General features: G+C 42.7%; 1 protein-coding gene across 5 annotated transcripts in view; it reads right to left on the reverse strand.

The window, feature by feature from the left end:
* The window catches only part of RAF1 (Raf-1 proto-oncogene, serine/threonine kinase), a 38,125-nt gene that overhangs the window by 16,049 nt on the left and 1,354 nt on the right, over positions 1-20,722 (reverse strand). For 4 of the 5 annotated variants that reach the window (XM_039383408.1, XM_027748477.2, XM_027748483.2 and 1 more), the window contains exons 2-6: positions 12,153-12,208; positions 4,289-4,504; positions 3,299-3,408; positions 2,183-2,285; positions 537-694 (exon numbers count right to left, since the gene is read on the reverse strand). In XM_039383408.1, the coding sequence (XP_039239342.1) occupies positions 537-694; positions 2,183-2,285; positions 3,299-3,408; positions 4,289-4,495 (578 nt within the window). In that variant the 5' untranslated portion in view covers positions 4,496-4,504; positions 12,153-12,208. The remainder of the gene's footprint in view (positions 1-536; positions 695-2,182; positions 2,286-3,298; positions 3,409-4,288; positions 4,505-12,152; positions 12,209-20,722) is intronic. The other variant, XM_039383409.1, reaches the window with a different exon arrangement.

The raw sequence follows: 20,722 nt of genomic DNA on the forward strand, positions 1-20,722 counted from the left end.
GTTATAAAAAAATACAATCACTAAGACACAAAAACGATTCCAGGTTTTAACACTTTTGCATGAAAGGACTTCTAACAATGATTTTCAACTTTTTTTAAGCAATACTAGGAAAGTATTATTCTTCATCTGTTTTCTCACCATCCTATTTGTTTTCAGCAGGGTGTCAGAAGTTGTGCAGTTCTGCACGCTAATGCTTCCAACAGCTAAAAACCAACCGAATCATGGCCTTTTTTATTCCTCACAAAAGTGTTATGTGAGGAATTGCTATCACTGTTCAAACAGAGGGTCACTCAGGATATTTGTTTGCTTGTCCCAGAATATTAAAATTTAGTGCCAGAGCAAAATGCCTTGAATGTAAACAGCCTTCTTTCCCTGGGAACAGACAATCATTGCTGGCTGTTTCATGAAATCAATGCACAATCCTGGATATTGATCCACTTCCCAACCATCCAAATTTATCAGCACGATAAGAGATAAAAAAATGCTTGTCTGTCACAGAGAAATCCCGGCTGCTATTAAAAACAAACAGTCCTTACAAGAGCTGCCTGATGTTGCTCCAGTCCACACACATGGTCGGGACCTTGGTGCTGCAGTGCTCGTGGAATTTGTAGCCACAGGTCTGACAGCGGAAGCCATTGAGCAGGAACTTCTGGCAGATGTCACAGAAGGCCAACTTCAGGAAGGTCTTCCGAGCCTGGAAAACACCCCAAATCATTCATCCCAGCTACAGACTGCTCCTCATTAACCCCCACTGGGATCTGCAGAGCCTGGCAGAAATGAGCACCCTGTTATTTGTTATCAGTGCCCCCAGACTGCTACTGAACCGAAAACCGCACTTGGATATTCTTGCACAGATTTCCAGTTTGGTTGGAAAGCTCAGAAACACTCAGGGCTTTGTTTACAAAAAAAAAAGAAAGAAAAAAAGTGTTCTGTCAAACGCAAAAGCAATTTTTTTGCCCAGTAAGGTGACAGAGCTCAGTGGGCCAAGAACTGGGGTTTTTTGTTTGTTTTTGGTAACACCAGGGAGGAAGGAGGATCTGATTGTAAGGACCACTTCGTTATTATTTTTATTAGTCAAAACCCTTGGGGTATGTTTATGACTAACCAATATCCCTTGCATAAGAAATAAGTTCCTTAGTAAATAAAATAGCTTAAGGAATTTCTACTTTCTTAAATGGCAGGATGCATTTTTCTCTTGAAGCTTCTGCAATATGAAAAAAGAGTATAATGAACCACAGGGTTTCTTCCTCCAGAACATACTGGGGAGGAAATCTTGAAGTTTGAGCTCCTCTCAGATCTGGAGAAAAATATTCATTTTCTGGTGACCAACTGTAGATGATTTTTTTTGTGTAGTTTTCTAAAAATGTCAAGTAGAATTAATGCTACTTTCAGATTTTGTAAATCAATCCTAACCTTTCTAATGGGTGGAAATGACAATCCTTTGGTTTGCCACTTAGCACAACATATTTCTGCAACAACACAACAGGCTAAAATAGAGGAATGGAGTTCCTTCCCATGAAGAAGGAAATAATGGAAGAGCTGGAAAAAACCCACACATATACCCAAACCCTAAAACACAAACCTTATTTATTATTGAATAAATAATCCATTTTTGAGAAGGAGCTTGAAAGCCTTTAGCCTTTCATCCCCCAAAAAACCACTCTGTCAAACTACAGGGCAGCATTAGCTCACAGAGCAATGTCACGACCTGCAGAATTAACACTCTCCCTGTATATTCAGTACAAATACCATCAGTTCAATAAATGTCCTGAACTTATCCAGCCTTTTTTGACTGATGAGTCAGAGACTGAAAATGCAAATTATCTCACAGTTCTGGACTTTAAAGACACAATATCTTAATACAACAGTTACATAAATATGTATTTATATAAAATAAAAATGGCAATCATCAGACCTTTGAAGAGTGTGCATAATGTGAGCTTTCAGAGTCTCTGACACCCAGGAATCACTAATGAAATAAATACAATTCTGGCATTTCAATGCAAATTGATACTTAGCCAGTCTAATTTGCGGGGAGCAGGGGTGAAGGAATCAATCATCATTTCTGAAAATCCCTGTGCTTAGGAAGCCAAAAGCTGTCTAATGCCCAAAACATTCTTTGACTGAGTACGTGGTTCAATTAATACAATTTACATCAAAATACAGACAAGGCAAAGCTTACAAAGTTGTGTGTAGTGAGCGGAACATGATCAAGGAAGTCCACTTGCAGCTCCTCTCCAATCAAGGAGGCAGCGTCCGTGTTCCAATCCAAACGCACCTTTTTTCTGAGGGAGAAAACAGAGAAAACAAAATTCCTTAGGAGATAAAAAGTTTGGCCTAACCAACAATCTGTGTTGTGTGAGTTTTCTTGAGTAAACTGAAAAATACAAAGCAAAGCACGGCCAGCCTCTTACAGGAGCTACATCCCTGTTGTCCCTCACTTCAAACATGTGGAGCAGCTTTGAATGCGCTGCGGGTCACCACTCTCTCTGCTCATTTTTGAACATTTAAGACATTTTATATATATGTTATTTGAAATAAGACACTTGGAAGTCTTAATGGAGTCACAGAAACACCCTTGCAAACAAAACATAAGGAATTATGAACGACAGACTCAGTGACATGAAAGTGCTTGGGCACTGAAGTTACTGGTGACCCCAGAACGGCCTGAGTTCCACAGAGAGGTAACCCCACAAATTCCTGCCTCGTGACTGAGGCTTCCAGGAGCATTAAGCCCAAGCCTCACGAGGTGTGAAGTTAAGTGTATTAACGCCATGAGATACCTTCACTCCCTCAGCTTGTAAAACAATCATTTGGTATTTAATAGCAGCATCCCCAGTCCTACAAAAAAATAAGGAATATCTGAAGTGAGATTTAAAACCAAACATTGGAAAGTTGTATAGGAATCAGAGCCTCCAAACTGAGCACACAGAGACATTCAGTTAAGCTGGTTAAGAATCACTAGCACTGAAGTTTCCCAATGCAGCAGTGAAATGCACCTCAAATATGAAGGCATCACTTATTCCAGAGCATGACAAAAGTCTCAGTGAGACCTTCCAAGCACTTGAGTGAACCCCTCCATTTTAAGTATTTTCAATATTTAGCTTTAAACCAAACTAAAATTGTTAATACCCTGGAAGCTGAAGGATTATCCCCAGGGGAGGGTAACGAAAGCACCACAGAAGAGTTCACAACCAAACTGTGCTTTCAAAAGAAACCAGCCACAGATAAGAGCGTTATTGCTGCTATGCCAAACCCAAGATTTTCCTATTCTCTAGCTGAAAAGTTCTCCTCTTACCCTTTCGTTTCAGGAAGTCGAAAAACTGCACAGCATTCTGGCTGCAGCCCTCTCACTTTCAGTGCCTTCATCAGACAGTCGTGCAGGGTCATCCCATTTCGCACGTTCACCTGTGACCAAAGGGAAACAAAGCCAACAAAACCTTTATCAGGGATTGCAGAATTTCTTTAAGCTTTTCCAGGAGTGGAAGGCCATCTTTTTTCTCATTTTCTTGAGAAATTCCAGTAAAACTGCACAGCTGTTTACTTTGGACAAACAGATAAGCAAAAATTACTTGTATGATGTAACCACAAAAGTGCTGTGCCTTCCAATTTAACTCGCTGCACATGAAGTCAACCTGCCAGGCCAGCACATCTGCTGCCACATCCCCACCTATTGTGTACTCCTGCAAAGGAAGTTTTGAAGCCATTTCATAAACTTCTTGGTTTCTTACAACTCCTAAGTTTCTATCAAATGGGATTTTATACAAGTAGGCAGTCCAGAGAAGTAAATAAAAAATGCAGGCAAACAGAGTTACGTGAAGTATAGGCAAAGGCTTAATTTAGATTTCAGGGAACTTTGTGTCAGACTAATTTTAGTACTCTCAGCTCCAAGAAGCTGAACAGAAGTGCTCCCTCAAGACATTTCACTTCAGCTTTAACCACCACACTTGACTGTAGGCATACAAGTGAGGAAAACGGTGACAGAAAAGACTGTCCTACAGACATCATTGTTTGGGCCAGCCAACAACTGTTTTTTAACGTGATTTATGTAAGCAAAGGATGCAGCTTGTCCATATTGGAAAATTCCCAGCACTGAGGCAGAGGAATACAAGTTCTCAACATACAGATACAGTGCTTTCAAAATATGTCCCCTAGAATGAACCAACTGGTAACACCCCGAGTCACAGCAGGACCCTTTGTGAAGCCTGGCATTCCTGGAGCCAGACACACATCCCAGTGTCAGCAGTGGGGACAGGACACTCCTGGGATAAAGGCAGCCCAGACTCACCACGGTGCGCTGCTTGTTGGGCAGGAACACGCGGATGGTGTTGCTGGTTTTGGAAGTGTCGGATATTTTGCCATCGTCAGAGGCTCGGCGCTGGTACCCAAACTGCTGCACAATGGTGGGGGAAATACAGTTGGGGCCATCAAACACAGAATCCTTGAGTCCAAACCCATTGCTGATAGTCTTCCAAGCTCCCTGAATGTGCTCCATGGGTGCGGTCTAGGGAAGAAAAATTGGGAGAGTCAGGGAAAACGACAACGTCCTTTGCTATGCCGCGGTACTTCCGGTTCCTGAGACAACAAACCTCAGCTCTTTGGAAAGCATAGGAAAACTGCAACAATATTTTTTCATTTTTTTTAATACTGTCACAACTCACATAGTATGGAAGAGCATAAAAAAACATCTCAACCCTCACACACACTATGCTCAGTTACATTTCAGCATAAATAATGGCTGAGAGAATTGGGACTGTTCAGCCTCGAGAAGGCTCTGGGAAGACCTCATTGTGGCCTTCTAGGACCTGAAGGAGCCTGCAGGGAAGATGAAGAGAAACCATTTACAAGGGTCTGGAGGGACAGGACAAGGGGGAATGGCTTCTAACTGCCAGAGGGCAGGGATAGATGGGATATTGGGAAGGAGTTCATGGCTGCATGGGTGGGGAGGCCCTGGCACAGGTTGCCCAGAGAAGCTGTGGCTGCCCCTGGATCCCTGGAAGTGTCCAAGGTCAGGTTGAATGGGGTTTGGAGCAACCTGGGCTAGTGGAAGGTGTCCCTGCCCATGGCAGGGGGTGGCACTGGATGGGCTTTAAGGTCCCTTCCAACCCAAACCATTCTGGGATTCTATAAACCTCTCCCAGTGCAAGGACACAACCAACCCCCTGCGCACTCCCAAATCAGCACACAGTACATTTTTAGCACACACAAAGATAAAGGTGTCATGGTACATTTTTTTCCTCAGCCATCACAACTGCAATGCAGCTCAAACTCCAAATAATACTACAAAGGTATCTTATTCAAAACTAAGCAAAAACAAAGTCTGCCCTCCTTTCTAAACTTCCAAGTAGTCAGATTTATTACCAAACATTGCAAAGTACAATTAAAAAATAATCACGGAAAAGGGCACAGTAATTTATTTCCTCCACAGAACTGCACCCCTCTACAAACACCTGGGAAAGCAATGCTGGAACTATGCAGTGTATCCACACACCTTTTCCCATGGTAGCAGTCATCTCCAGTGGTTGCACACACCATCTACATTCCTGATCACCACTAGGAAAGGTGATCAGAAAGTTGTAGAACTGCAGTCAGGACATGCCAAAATGAAGGTCTTCCAAGCAATCCTAATTCCATCCCCTGGTGGTGCAGGAAAGACTTAGCTGAAAGAGCTACAGTGTTTCCTGCAAACACTAACAACCTAATACAGCACCTAACACCCAACACTCCGCACTGAATACCCACCAGGAGCTATTCCAGCCTCTTTCCATGTGTGGTCCTGCACCTCTTTTATTGCAAATTATTTGAACCCTCCAACTCATGCTTATGTCAGAGAAAAGACAGTGGTGTTTGTTACAACCGAAGAGGTAAAACACTGGAATTCTTGGATAAAAAAGATCTCCACCAGTGTCAAGTTTAGTCTACTTTATCCAGAAGGATAAACTGAATTTCAGAGCGTCTTCCCTCACAGTACAACTCTGAAAAGCCTTAGCAGGATTTGCAGTCCTTAACACTGCTCCAGACCCATCCCTGGGTCTGCCCAGCAGCTGGAAAGGAAACAGAACACAAACTTCCAGAGAAGGGGTTGGTTTCTACAAAGCCCCCATCAGGTGCAAACTCTGCAGCAGCAGAGCTCTGGGCCTGCCACCCTCACGGGGATCTTTAGGCCAGTTCCTGAACATCTCTTTCACTGACAAGGTGTACAATGACAGCAAACACGTCCTTGCCTTCCTCCAGCCATCCTTGTCACTCCTGCACCAACACCATCCACTGAGCAGGGTCAGTTGGGAAAAGGCTCAAAACCTTCAAATGGAAGTAATATTTAAAAGTCAACATCCAACTGAAATCTAACAGAATGCAGGCACTTGGAATTTTTTTTAATTTTTAAATCTGTGGCACATAAATGACAACAGTCTTACATGTGATGTAAAGAGGGAACATTGAATAGCAAGATAGAGAGACATTCTGAAAAAAGGAGGGGAGATAAAATTGAGGAACACAACCAAGTTCACCACACATAAGCAACTGCAAGGACAACACCTCACAGCTCATACTGTTAGGCATCAGAAAGGTGAAAAAAGTTACGTACAGTTACAACACCTATCCAATGCACATGGCAGCTAAAGGAGTACCCAGTTAGATGGTAGCAATAAAACCTGAGTGGAGAGAAACTGCTAGGTAAGAGGGGAAAGGTAAAACCCAGACAGCTCATTCTCTTTCCTTTTCTTGACTTACTCCCTGTGAAAACTTCTTTTTTTCACCTTTCCAGGTAACACATGCGACAAAATAAGAAGAGACAAAACTGGGAAGTTGAGATAAGGACTGGCAGGGCAGCCATCAAATCCTCCTTGTTGTCACTGCTGATGCAAGTTGACAAGGCCCCAATGTTACAGCCTATTTAATATTTTGACATGCTGCCAACATTTCCTGAAAAATTCCTGAGAAAACAGGAAATAACAAGAAGTTCAAACTTGTGCTTTGACCAAAGGTAAGTTTGGTACCCAAGAAGGTACTTCCCTCTCCCAAACACAGAAGGCCCACTGCACACAGACACAGCCTGCTGAGGGGAGGAGAGGAGAACCAGCTCAGACCTGGAGCACACACAAACCTGCACGTGGTGGAGAGTAAGGGAAAAGAAAGGGAAGTTTGCCAGATATTCATATGGGATAGACAGGGAATTTCTGATGGAGAGGTGCTAAACCTGCCCCCGGCACCCACAGGAAGGGGCGTGCACTTGGAAAGTGGAGCTGGATAGGAAACAGCACTGCCCAACTGTCCTGCTGCTGAGCTCCACAGCAGCTCAGGGACAACCTCCCAGGGGGGACAGGAGCTGCCAGGGCCTCTCCAGCACCTCTGCGCTCTGCAGGAACAGCCTGGCTGAGCACACTGCAGTGCCCACAGCGCTCATGGGCACTGCTCCAACCTTCTTCCAAATTATTAGCACGGTACAACAGAGACAGGCACAAAAGCTGCTTCTCAGGGAGTAATTCACACATGAATTACACCTTTCCCTGCCCTCTGGTAGAAAGCAAGCTTAAAGGTTATATGGATACAGACAAACCCATCCATTTGGAACAACAGTATACATGGGTGTGAGGTAAGAGAATTAGCACGGCCAGCTTTGAACTGACTAAAAAATAACATTTAATGACACAACAGAATATTGCACATTCACACACCGTTTCTAGTTGGTTCACTGAACACTGAATCAAGCACAACTGCAGAACACAACAGTCTATGCCACAGGACACAGGTTTTAGTCCACCTTAACAGAGAATTCCTGGGCAGAGCACAGTTCACCTTTCAGAGCCCTGGAACCTGTGCCCTGGCATCAACTTGTCCATTTACTTTGGGTATTTTGCTCCAAGCAGTCATTGATTAAAGGCATTTTTACTGAAACTACATTCATTTACTCCAAATCCCCCAAGATCCACACCAGTGAAAAGTTGTGTGATATGTTTTAGAGATAATTTCATTTAAAGGAGGAAAGATTTTACAATGATGCCTTTATAAATATATTATTCTTAGTTTGTCTATTCCAGAAAAACTATGTTTCCTTCCTTTAAACGAGTTGCCAGCATGTTTCTGAAACATAATCATTACCAGATATTAATGTTTATGCCATGCTCAAATAATCCAATGCCAGCCGAATGTTTTCATGCATCTCTCTAAAAATTTTCCTTTAAAACTTTTCTTCCTGCAGCTCTTCACTGTCACAACAATGACTTCAACCAGCCTGTCCACAACTGTAAACTGCAACTGCAGCATTCAAAGAGTATTTGAAGATATTGCAGCGTGTGAGTCCTCTTGTAGATCCAGGACTGCAGGAAGCTGATACTGAGTAGTTTCATATTAAATGTTCAGTCTGAGGAGAAAAGTAATGTCATATATTCCTCCAAGTCCTACAGGAATACTGCACACTGTGACCAAGATAGCACTTTTCATTAGTGCTTTTTGTGTAATTACAGATCCTGATAATTAATTCTTTGAATAAGCATTAAAACCAAATGCACAGAAGGGCTACAGAATGTGCACATCTGACGGGAACAAATTCCTGGAGATCAGTCCCTCAACCCACTCAACATGCTCGTCACTCATCAAATTCAAAAGGTACTTTCAGTTACTTTAACATATTCCATGACTAGGAAAAAGTGTTTAGTCTGAACTGTTAAAAATTTCAGTCTTCCTCCCTAAGAAATGCCAAAACTTGAAAGTTCACAGGCTACAGAGTTAAACTCCTCTCTTAGGTACCTTGCCCTTTCTTTTTATTCTGAAACGAACACCAAAAGCTTTTCCAAAAATGTAAGAACAGTTCCAACATACACACGTGCTGCCATTTTTATCCACACAATTAAGTCACACTCATGTTTAATGAAATACATCTACAAAGGCAAAACGTCACAGAGCACAGCCCAGAATCCATTTCAAACTTAACATTTCTGTCAGTAAATATAAGCTTGGAAAGTTGCTTATAAGCTGTGTTTTCTTCTCTGACACAAAAAGATCACACACAAAAAGATAATACATTTAACTGTGGCCTTTTCTCCTCCCATATAGTAATTATTGACTGATTTAATATTGCTTGGGTGACTCATTGTCTGGGGAGAAAGAGAAACCCACACCAAACATCTATCATGATATATAGCAGGTTTTTTTTTTTAAGTAGCTTTTCAGAGCAGTAGAAGATAAACATGGACACATTCCTATATTAATAAATAAAGCTGTGATCCATGTTAACATAAACGCAGGGCATGAGTTGGGATCAGTTTAACAACCCAAGCCCAACTGTCCTACATCTCCAAGGTTGGTGTTTTTCCCTTGTGTGTCCTTCATTTTAGGAGACGGATGACAGAAAAGCAAACTCCTCCCTAGCACAACTGACAGAAATTAAAAATTAACAGGAGGAAATGTTAGTGTTCAGGAAAAAAATCATAAAACAAGACAAAACCAACCAGTACAGAAACACATATCATTTCAGCCTCAGCTATTCTGATCTTGGAAGTATTTTTCTCATCTCTCTCTTTATTTCTCACAACCATTCCCCTCTTGGTCACTACTTACATGTTGCCAATGTAACTTTGAAGTATTTAAGGAAAAAATAACACTGGTTTTCCAACAATTGGGCTCAAGCAATACAACTCTCAGCCTGACATGCTTTCAGACTGATTGATTCGCAAGATTAATGTCTTTTTGTATGTAAAATAACTTTCAGAGTAGAACTCTGGCTAACAAGCAGAGCCCAAAGCAAACCTGGCTCTAGCAGGCTGTACTTTGGGCTCTGCCACCAAACTATCTGCACCTTTGGCCACCCCGTGCCTGCTCTCTCTGTTGACTGTAACAGCCCCAGGCTACTTTTTCCAAGCACTTTTCAGGAAGATCTGTTTGGTTTATCCTTTCCACACAAATTATTCCCATTTCAGTCACCCATTTCTTACCACGTGACATTTGTATGAAGGTCAAATGTGGAGCTCTGAGTTTCCCTACAAACCCTGAATTCCTACTTTAGAGAGACAGGAGCTCTGAACACCCTTATCTAAAAGAGACAGAGAAACCAAATCCTTCCCTTTCCCAAGGCAAAAAAGCAATCCCAGGTAAAAAGAAAAATGCAACAGCTTTTTCCAAGCAATTAGACTGCTTTTAAACTGTAGTTAAGTACAGTTGCTGAGATCATGTATATTCAGAAAGAAGTGTATGAAACTGCCACAGAAACACCTTTAAAAGGAAAAAGCAAGCGAGGAAAGTACACCAGTGTTGCACATGCATTTTGTAGAAGTTTTGCTAACAAAGCACCAGAACTCTATGTCAAAGAGTAAAACCTCTGCTTTTTCTTTATATAATATTTTGTAATTTTTTACCTAATGTGCCCTTAACATGAAGACTATTAACACTGAAGTGATACTTAAAACATCCTCCTTTATTAATTTCATAAACTCAAACACACTGCTAGAAACAAAAAGCATCCCGAGTACTGCTTTCTTAGATCTGATCTATCAGAATCACATTATATGACACACTCTTAGACTTCTTGTTTCTTCACCATGTTAAATTCTTCCCAGGGGAATCCTCCAAAGACAGATTTACAAAGACAGCCCTTTAAAGCACTGCAGAAGTGGGGCTCTGAGTGTTCTGTCTTTACACAGACAAGACATTTTGGACAAGCATTTCTGGCCCCAAGTCTCTCCATCACCTGCACATACATTCTCAGCCCCATGCCATTTGCATTCCGCCCTTGCTCATGCTCCAATTGTTTCAAGGCTGAAAGCCCCAAACTGTGTTTGCAGTCGCCTGGAACTCGTCCACTTTACAGCAAAGACGAAAAAGTTACTCAAAGGTCAGCAGTCCAAATGCCCTTCCCACACGAGTTCTCAAGGACTGAACAAGGGACTGAGAACCCCAGTACAAAGAATTCCTGGCCCTGTGTAGTAAATGAGGCAACACTGAGGACACCAGCCCTGAGAACACACCAGTCCTTCCACAACCTCAGCTCCTCCTGGGAATCATTGAAGGGGGAGCTCCGGCCAGGGCAGAACTCAACAGTTCCCTGCATGTTAAATACCACTGCAAAACACAGCCAGTGCTAAGTGACCTGGACAGGCAGCAGAGGATGCAGTGATGCACCTGGTTCAGGGCAGCTTTAAGCTGATGAATTTAGTTTATTAAATATGGGCTACGGGCCAGAACCAGCAGTGCCACATGGAAGTCAACACTGGGATTCCAAGAGCCTGGGCATGGAAACAATGTAGGGATGAGAGGAGAAGGCAGTAGAGGGGTAAGAACATCAAGAAAAGTTTGAAAAGGCCCTGAGATATCTTCCTGAGAAGATAAAACAGATTATTCCCTTATATTTTAAAATAAAATGCACCAAGGAATAGCTGAATATATCTTTCTGCAATAGGAACTAAATTTAACGTGATACTAACTTGAGTATTTTAGCTACAAACTGCCTGGACAGCTCTAATAACTTTATTTTATTGGTTTGTATACACCTGATTTTGCAAAGAAACCTGCATAAAATGGCAAATAAAAACTGGATGTACCTAAAAATTAAAGACAATATACAAGTAAACTTACTTAGACTATGTCAAATATTTACTAAATTACTATGCTCCATTTTAACTCCATCTTACATTATCTTACTAAATACATCCAAGAAATTACAATTCTGGTTTGGGTGGGCTTTTATTTATTTAACAAAGTGCCATAACAGACTTTTAGTTTCGTAGATAAGAGTTCTAAGATAATGTCACAGACATGATTTACATTAGGTCTGGATTATTCCCAATAGATCTGCAGTTGTGTGGAAAGGCAAATGCTGTTTGGAGAACACAGGCAAATATCAAGATCTAAAGTTCTAAACTAAGGGCTTTTCCCCTGCAAAGTAAATATCCATGGAGACTGACTAAAGTAAGAGCTGAAGTTAAATATACACTTCTGATAAAGCAAACACTGAAACAACTGTAGGTACCATATCAATTTTGTGGTATTTTTCAAAAAAAAAAAAACAAACAAAAAGGAAATTTTAGCTGCAGTGCAGGAATACATGCACAGAGCTTGGCTAAGTTTCCCTGCCCCCAAGAAAGGTCCAGGCACCTCAGAATAAATAATGGGGCAAGGTAAGGAGGAAGGGAAAGATAACAAGAGAAAGTTATTTATACCTTTAGTTTTCCTTTAAGTGAATGAAGTCCTATAACAAAAGGACGAAGCACATCATCTGTGGAAGGTAACACAAAAACAGAACATATTTACTATTTTCACAGACAAATTTATACACATGCACTACAGATCAAATTAATAACAAAAAAACTACTTTGTGAATTACATCAATGACAGTTAAATTATCATCCTTCTTATGTCAGAGTTCTCAGGGCCTTCCAACCTTTCAGTGTTTTACACCACATTTCACTGCAAGGAGACACAATGTCCAAGGCCAGACTGCAGGACAATCAAAGGCCACCCAGTTCAACAGAATGTCATTCTCATTGAAGAACACTGTAAAGATCATTTACAGCTCAAAACTAACCAAAGTAAAAATTAAGCTGAAAACTGTCTTCTCACCCATCAATTCCTCATTCCCACAGAAACACCTTGCTGACTCACAAACGGGGACACCTCTTGGATACAAAGCAAACAAACAGCAGTGAGCAGCTGAGCCTCTGAAGGCTCTCTGGTGCACATAAGCACCACTGTGAGAGCAGTCCCAGCTTTCTCACATCTGCCTTTGGATGGAATCAAAGAAAGCACAAGTAACAAAAAAATCAACAGATCTTATACTGTAGCTCACTTTTGGTTAGAAGAACCCTCCCTTCTGGATAGAGCAGATGGGAAAAAATTAAAAAGAATAAAAACAAGCTGCACTGATTTTACCCAAGACAGTAAACTCTCTAAGACTAACAAGAAAGCAGAAAAATGCTTTGGGACCTTCACCTTGAGCCACTTGGCCATCTAAAAATTAAAAACTACCTGCAGTCTGAACTGTACATTTGTCCTGCTTACCACCTCTGCACCTCTCTCCAACATTTTGGAATGTGACACACAAAATATTGTGAATATGATTTCCACCATGGAAAACCAGTGAGACTGCAGAGAAGGGAGGAAGGAATTCTGTCTTTTGCACACCAGAGGAAAAGCTGAGATCTTTAGTTGTAACTGAATACAAAAGAAGCAAATGAATCCAGTCAGTATGACAGATAATGCTGCATGAAAGAGAGGATAAAAACCTAATGGGGAAGGGTACAGAGTTTACAGAATGAGAAGTCAAGGCATTTTTAATTGTAAAATCAGCCAGAAGAAAAAAGAATCTCATACACAAATCAGGAAGAGAAGGCACAGCACAAAACAAGTGTGATGGGCTAAAGAAGCAGCAGGTACAGTGTTTTTACCTGCAACCAAAGCAATAGTCACGAGGGAGGAAAAATCACAGGTTTTTCTTGACAGATGAGACACATGACAAAAACAATCAGTAAGGACACCTGTTAACAGAACTGGCAACAAGGAGGGTTTAAGTGAAAGAGTTGTCAAAAACACCAGCTGTTACAGCAGATGTGAGATTCAATTAAACCTGAGATGGACAATTGTTCAGCAAAGACAATAGCAAAGCCAAGGGAGCAGAAATGACTCTGGTCTGGAGGAAGTTTGCCTACTTGCAGGATTTCCACCTGAGATGCACTGTGGAGCAGCAGGAGGAGCAAGGGAAGCAGGTGTCCTGGGAGGGGAATGCTGAACTCGCACAGGTTATCGCTGATCCCACTCCGGGCTCAAACCATGGCTTCTGAAAAATTCTGCTACAAATACACACCTGAATAACAAATAACACCCCAGGCAGAACAAAAGCCTGGGGTTTGTGCTTCAGGGCTGCCAATCACTTTTGATCGAGATGCCGATGGTTTTAGAAAACACACCTAACAACACTGTATTTAATACATCTAACATCTGTATGTGATCCCTCTACAGCTGAACCCACTGTTACACTGTTAGGGCACTCCTGCTGCTTCCTCCAGTTTTCACTACAGATAGTTTGGTAAATACACCACTTTGTCACTGGCAGTGCTGAAAGCCTATTCCCAGAAAAAAACACATTGATTTCCTATTGGGTGAAGGAACCATCAACTTAGAAATTTATCAAAATCAGCCAGGCCTTTTAGAAGTTGTAACAAAAAACTCCTACTACACTTATTCCTGGGCTACACTGTTAATCCCCACCTTTAAAAACCACATTGTCTATTTAGAGTCTCCACATGAGAAACTGAGAAAGACAAAACAATCAATATACAAAGGAACACAAAATTAAAAAAAAATTCCTCTGCCAGACATAAAATATGCAAACAAAAGTGAAAGAATCTCTTGCAGTCACAGTGGCAGTATTATTTATGGTGATGAAAGAAAAAATATGTTCAATGTAAGACAATTATAGGCTCAATCTGCCCAACAATTTTATTGAAAATTTTCTTCAGAACATACAGCAGTTCTGTAAAACAAAATTATTGCAGGTACTGTCCTGTAATTCAACATCACAAGGGCAGATCTTACTGGAATAGGTAAAAATAGCACTAGTGAACATGCCAAAGTCTTTCCACTGCAGGGCCAGTGCTTAGATTGCAACATCAGCTGGCTCTCTTTTTGTAACCTCTTGATTGCCAGTGAACAAGTCACAGTCACTGCAAAGGTTTGAGAAAGCTCAGAGTGAGCGGTGCCCTGTCTCTGTGCCCAAATCCATCGGGGTATCCCTGCCGTGGGCACTGGTGCAGCAGTCACTGCCTGCCCAGTGCACACCTGCTCTGCAGCACCCAGCACACGGGGCTGATGGCACGGGGACAGGCTTCAGTTTTGTCAAACGTCAGCGTGGAACTGAAGCCCTGCACACTCTACTGCCTCTTCTGGCTGCAACACACTAGGAGCTACTGCCTGGAGTCCAAACATCCTCCAGAGATGGCCCAAACCCCAACTCCCCTGAGCGAGCACAGCTCAGCTCCGCAGGGGCTCTTCGCACCTTCCCAATACCCACAGCAGCTATCCCAGCAGGAACACCCCGAGCAGGGACACAGCAGCAGCACTGCTGGTTCCCAGAGATCCCTGCCCCGCAGCCTGACTCCCACGGAGCCAGATTGTGCCATCAGGCCCAAGGACAGCAGGACGCTGCCCACCACCAGCTCTGTGCCCGCTCAGCCCGGGCAGTGACTGACACAGCTTCCCAAAGCCTCTGCACACCGAGACAGGCAGGGCAAAGCTGGGAAACAGCAGGGCATCACTCTGCTTGCACAGGTGCTCTGACACTCTTCTCCTCATCTAAGAGGTCTACCCTTCAGACCCGAAAGTGCTGGAATAATCAATAGATGTTTCTATTTGCACAGAATGGCCCCTGTACTGTTTGTCTCTATGAAGAACTATAGACAGGTCTCATGCAAATTCAAAAGTAGGAGAGTTGAGATGCTTTTGCCATATTTAATGCATGAGTTTTACAATACAGGTTTTACAAAAAAAACCCCAAATACATTAAATTACAACAGAAATGCGCAAGAATATTTTCCTAATAAATAAATTAATAAACTAAAAATATTTTAATGGGGTTACGCAGTAGATTACATCTGAAGGAATTCAAATTCTATCAGAAATTACTGAAATAAAGAAAATATTAACCCAACAGTAACCTTGGAATTAACAACTGCTAGATAAATTCTGAACTTCAGGAATCAAAAAAACCAAGGTTTTTTTAGAATGTGAAGCTGGGGTTATATCCTATGTACCAAATATGATCAACTTTCATAGAAACTTAGCACACTTTCTATACCAAAGCTTAAAAACCACCAAATTGCTATGTATCAAAATACACCTTTTGAACTGAAAGCTTGAGAGGTGATTGCAGGTTCTCTCAGCTTCACATTAAGTGGAATAAAAATCCATCTTTTTCTTCTACGAGAAACTTTTTAACTATGGTACTTTCTATGAAAATCTCTTGGAAATAATGTAACTAGCATTTCTGGGGGAACAATAAATTAGGATTTTTTTTTAAATTAAAATATGATTAACTAGTGTTTTTTCTTCTGAGCAACATTTCCACCACTGAAGCTTCCAATCTAATGGTCCTCCCTACATTTGCTGTATTACTTTGCAAGACTGTCCCTCTGTATTCGTACATTTGTGTAAAAATTCCGTGCAAACCAAAGGGAGTACCTGCACCTTCACCTGTCTCATTATGCTCCTTCGGTTTCACCAAGAAACTCTTATGTAAAATCCCACACATAGTTTATTCTACACAAGCAAGTGAATAAAGAGAGAGCAGTGCCTTTTGTAGTGTGCTAATAAACTGAAAAGACTGCTGGAAAATACTGAAAGTATGACTAGACTTTGAGCAAACACTCTGAAATGATTGAGAATAGAACAAGAAAGCAGAATATCCAAAAACTGGCACCAGTTACTGACAGAGCTGACAGGGACATACACTGGAATCAATGACTGGCAAAATAAAAGACATTACAGAAAAGGGAACGTTAGTCACATTAAAAGTTTCTCAATCTATACAATCATAGAATATCCTGGGCTGGAAGGAACTCACACCTTAAATGCTTTCCCATTATCTGAAGGCATTAGACATCTTTCTTCTAGCTGTGCACTACCCTGCATCTCCCTCCTGCTGATCCCTCAGCTCGAGGCTCCTAAAACCCCCGCTTTCAAAACTCCAGCTTGTTCTGTAGGGAAAAAAAATGTATGTAACAGAAAACTCTAATGGGGGCTCTGAGCCATTTTTTAAAGGCTGAAGCCCTGAGCCAGCTTTGATTAATCTGGTTAACCCCACGCCACACCCAGCTGGAGTTACTGAGGCAACCTCCCTCTGCCTGGGAACTAAAAATACACCGAGGGCTGCACTGCACTGCTCTGCCCCGATCCTACGTGTTTCCATCGGAATGCCCCAGGAATGACCGCCCTCTTGGCAGCTGTTTGTCACAACTGAAGCACTGGGGGGTCAGACCAAAAGCAGGTATGCAGTGTATATGCAGCGAACGCTGAACGTGAAGGGAACAATGGAAGAGAGAGGGAGAACAGGCCCGCAATCACCGCGGCATCGGCAGAGCCACAGCACGGCACCGGGCACCCAACCTGAGCACCCACAGCGGGAAAGGGGCTCCAGCAGGGAGGGGCAGAGCCAGGGCCCGCCTGCACACCCCCAGACAGCAGAGAGCACACACTGACACACACAGGCACACACTGCTGCGAGGCAACTCCAGAACTGCTCTGCCTGAAGTCAGAGGCACTGAGCTGTGATTTAACTGTGCTCTGTTCCCTTCTGCACTCAGGACACATTTAGAGTGTGCACAGCAGAGAGGCAGGGCAGGCACGGAGAGGGGCAGGGCAGGCACGGAGAGGGGCAGGGCAGGCACGGAGAGGGGCAGGGCAGGCACGGAGAGGGGCAGGGCAGGCACGGAGAGGGGCAGGGCAGGGCAGGCACAGAGAGGCAGGGCAGGCACGGAGAGGCAGGGCAGGCACGGAGAGGCAGGGCAGGCACGGAGAGGCAGGGCAGGGCAGGAGAGGCAGGGCAGGCACGGAGAGGCAGGGCAGGCACGGAGAGGGGCAGGGCAGGCACGGAGAGGGGCAGGGCAGGCACAGAGAGGCAGGGCAGGCACGGAGAGGGGCAGGGCAGGCACGGAGAGGGGCAGGGCAGGCACGGAGAGGGGCAGGGCAGGCACGGAGAGGCAGGGCAGGCACGGAGAGGCAGGGCAGGCACGGAGAGGCAGGGCAGGCACAGCCGCACCTGCAAACAAACCCACCGCGCTGGCTCTGCACAAATCCAGCTTCTGCACGATAAAATTTTACCTCTAGAAAGGTTGGCATCCCCCATAAGCAAGCAAAACCCACTGCAAAATACACAATTCAATCACATGGACTGTGTCGCTTAAAACCCTGAAAAAAATATACTTGCTTATGTATGCATTCTACTTATTAATTGTCAGTTCTCATTCTTAGCTCTGAAGTCTTCCAAGAAAACGCTTTTCTCCTTTCCCAGTGCCTCAAGAACGGTGCTTTGTTTACCCTCATGTGCTGTTGCACTGCACCATTTTGGTACACAAGATGACCATATTCTATTAAACTGTAAAAGGTCAGTACACACTGCTGCAATAAAATCAACTTTGTGTAAAACAGATGACATTTATAGTACAAACACAATATTCAAGTCACTCAGGGAATAAACGTGCACCAGCTGCTTTTCAAAGCAAAATCTTTGTTTACAAAAACCCAGCGCATGCAGCGAGAGCCAGCACAGCTCTGAGAATTATTCACAGAACTGGGGCCAAAACAGAGTTTCTTTCCAGAAAAAATAAGAACATCGCTAAGCATGGACTACCCATACAGAATAAGCTGTATCTGCTTCATGCTGTCTCAAAAGCCATGAGCTCACTGCTAAAACACCTTGTTAGTTTGTCATAGTTACCTGATTTCCCAGGATTGTATCAACTCCTCTTTCCATTAATTTCTAGAGCTGACCAAGTGTTTCCACCACCTCATTCAACACACAGTGGGTGTATTTCAGATCAGAACATACTGAAGGGTTTTGCATAAGTAATTACACAAAATCAATCAAAATTGGTACAATGTAGATGTAAGCCTATCTGTTCACAAATTAAACTTATGTGAAACTTTCATGCTTAAATTACCAGTCTGGAAATTTGGCAAACCACAAGCTTCAATCTTGTTTTGAAGATTTTTTTGTTACTTCCCCAAGTAAAGGTAATTTTGACTTATGCAATTTGATGGTTTTTTGAGAAATAGAAGGCTGACTTCTGTTTCTCTTCACACACGTTACACACTTGTATAACGTGGATGGTCCAGAAACTTGTTTCATACAAAACAATAATCCTTTGCCATCACTTGTTTCAAGCTGAATTTGTACAGAAGTTTTGGAAATCCACCTGCACAAGCCACGTTCAGCTGGTGTTGGGTGACCCCGGTCCTGCCTCTCCTCCAGCAGCTCTGGGATGTTATCACCTCATTCCAAGTGAACAGTGAGGCACAGGTAGGAAGAACAGGAAATTCCCACAGGCTAAGGAAGCCAAAGGACAGAAGAATTCTTTGCTCTCCATCAGCCAGGGCACCACGGCACAAACCCTTGGTGTGCTGCAGGAGCACATTCCCACCTGAGGAGCCCAGGTCAAGGCCAAGGAAACCCCTCCCTCTGGCCACGCTGGCCAAGGAGGCAGGACAAGCAACTTCAGAACTGAGGGAGGAGGAGAAAAATCCGGGGGGTGTTTAAGTGAGGCAACAGCAAAGACGGGGAAGCAATTTAAAGACAGTAATCCAACCCAGCAGCTCTTGGTTCCCATCTCCTACAGAAGCTTTACAACCAACAGCTCTGAACTGAACGTGTTTTCAAATAAGAAAAACTTGGGCTTTTTTCCTCAGCTCCCAGTTTCCCAACAGTAAAGAAGGAGCCACATAAATAATGTGGGGGGAGGAGGGGAGTATATGTTCCAGAAGAAATTAGTGCTGATTTAGCTTACCAAGAAGTGCTGACCAATGATTTCTGTGGGTCATGTCTGTGGTTTATAAAATATGAGCTATTTTAATAAGTCATAGTAAGTTCAGGCCCTGAGACAGCAATGACTTCATATGTAATTTGAACAATGCGGTGGTGGTAAGAATAAAAAATGGGAAAGGGATTCAACTGAAAATAAAATAAGTTTTAGATCTTCTTTAAAAAAAAAATAGCTATTTTCTCTGCTACTTCCAGATTTTCTTTCAAAGCAGGTTAGTCAGCAGTGTTGCACAATAAGTTGTCCAGTCCTGAAGATATTAAGTATGGCAACAAACCATATGAAAAACACATTTCAGGTTTCTGAAAGCACTGCTGCTCCAACTCAACTATGCTGGTTCACTTCTGATTTAATAATCTGACATTAAATTGCTTACTACATTAACTATCCATGTCATGAACACACATCCAGATCCATACCTCTTTCAAGATAAATTGTAGCCCTAGGGATTGCCTACAGAAAATGTTCATTAAGACAAACCAAATTAAAGCCACTTCCATTCTGAATGGGTGACCACAGAAGAGATTTAACTGAACTGCCTCAAATTAACTCTCGCATTCCCCATGTCAGTCTTTCCTTCTGCACCAACACTGCAGACATATCCTAAAGAACAAGAATACCCTTCAAATTACACCCTGGTTTGACACTATGCAGTGATCCTTTAGGCAGTATCTGGAGCTGACTTTTCCAGAAGCATTAGAAGACATAAGTCTTTTGTACAAAATGTTTTCATATATTTTAAGCTGGTTTGGTTTTGGAGGAATCTGAGTTTTGCTCCACTACAGATCCTTGTTTTGCCCACCTATGACAACCTACAGCTGCACCTGGAACACACACTGTGCTCCAGCAATTCCACTGCAACTGGTTTTGGGGTCTCGCTGTGCCAGGTAAGGTCCCTGTATTTATGGGTGTCACTTAAATGCTAAGAAAGAAAAAGAACCACACAGGCAGGTTATCTATGTGTGCAGTGAGATTGCAGATAAAGAGAGGCCAGAGACAGCCCCGGCTCTGCAGGAGTACCACTGCTACATGGTACGGCTGGAACAGTTTAGAGGAAATTAGGACACGAAAGGATCTCACTCCAGTTTGCGAATGGCTTTTTTTAACTGAATTTAAATCCCCAAAATAAACCAAAATCAAGCAAGCAGCTCCAACCAAAGAATGCCTGAGCAGAAAGCTTTGGTTGTGCTCATACAACCTAAAGG

This window comes from Pipra filicauda, unplaced genomic scaffold (genome assembly GCF_003945595.2).
Source record: "Pipra filicauda isolate LSUMZ 115617 unplaced genomic scaffold, ASM394559v2 scaffold309_size868695_pilon, whole genome shotgun sequence".
In the NCBI taxonomy this organism is placed as follows: domain Eukaryota; kingdom Metazoa; phylum Chordata; class Aves; order Passeriformes; family Pipridae; genus Pipra; species Pipra filicauda.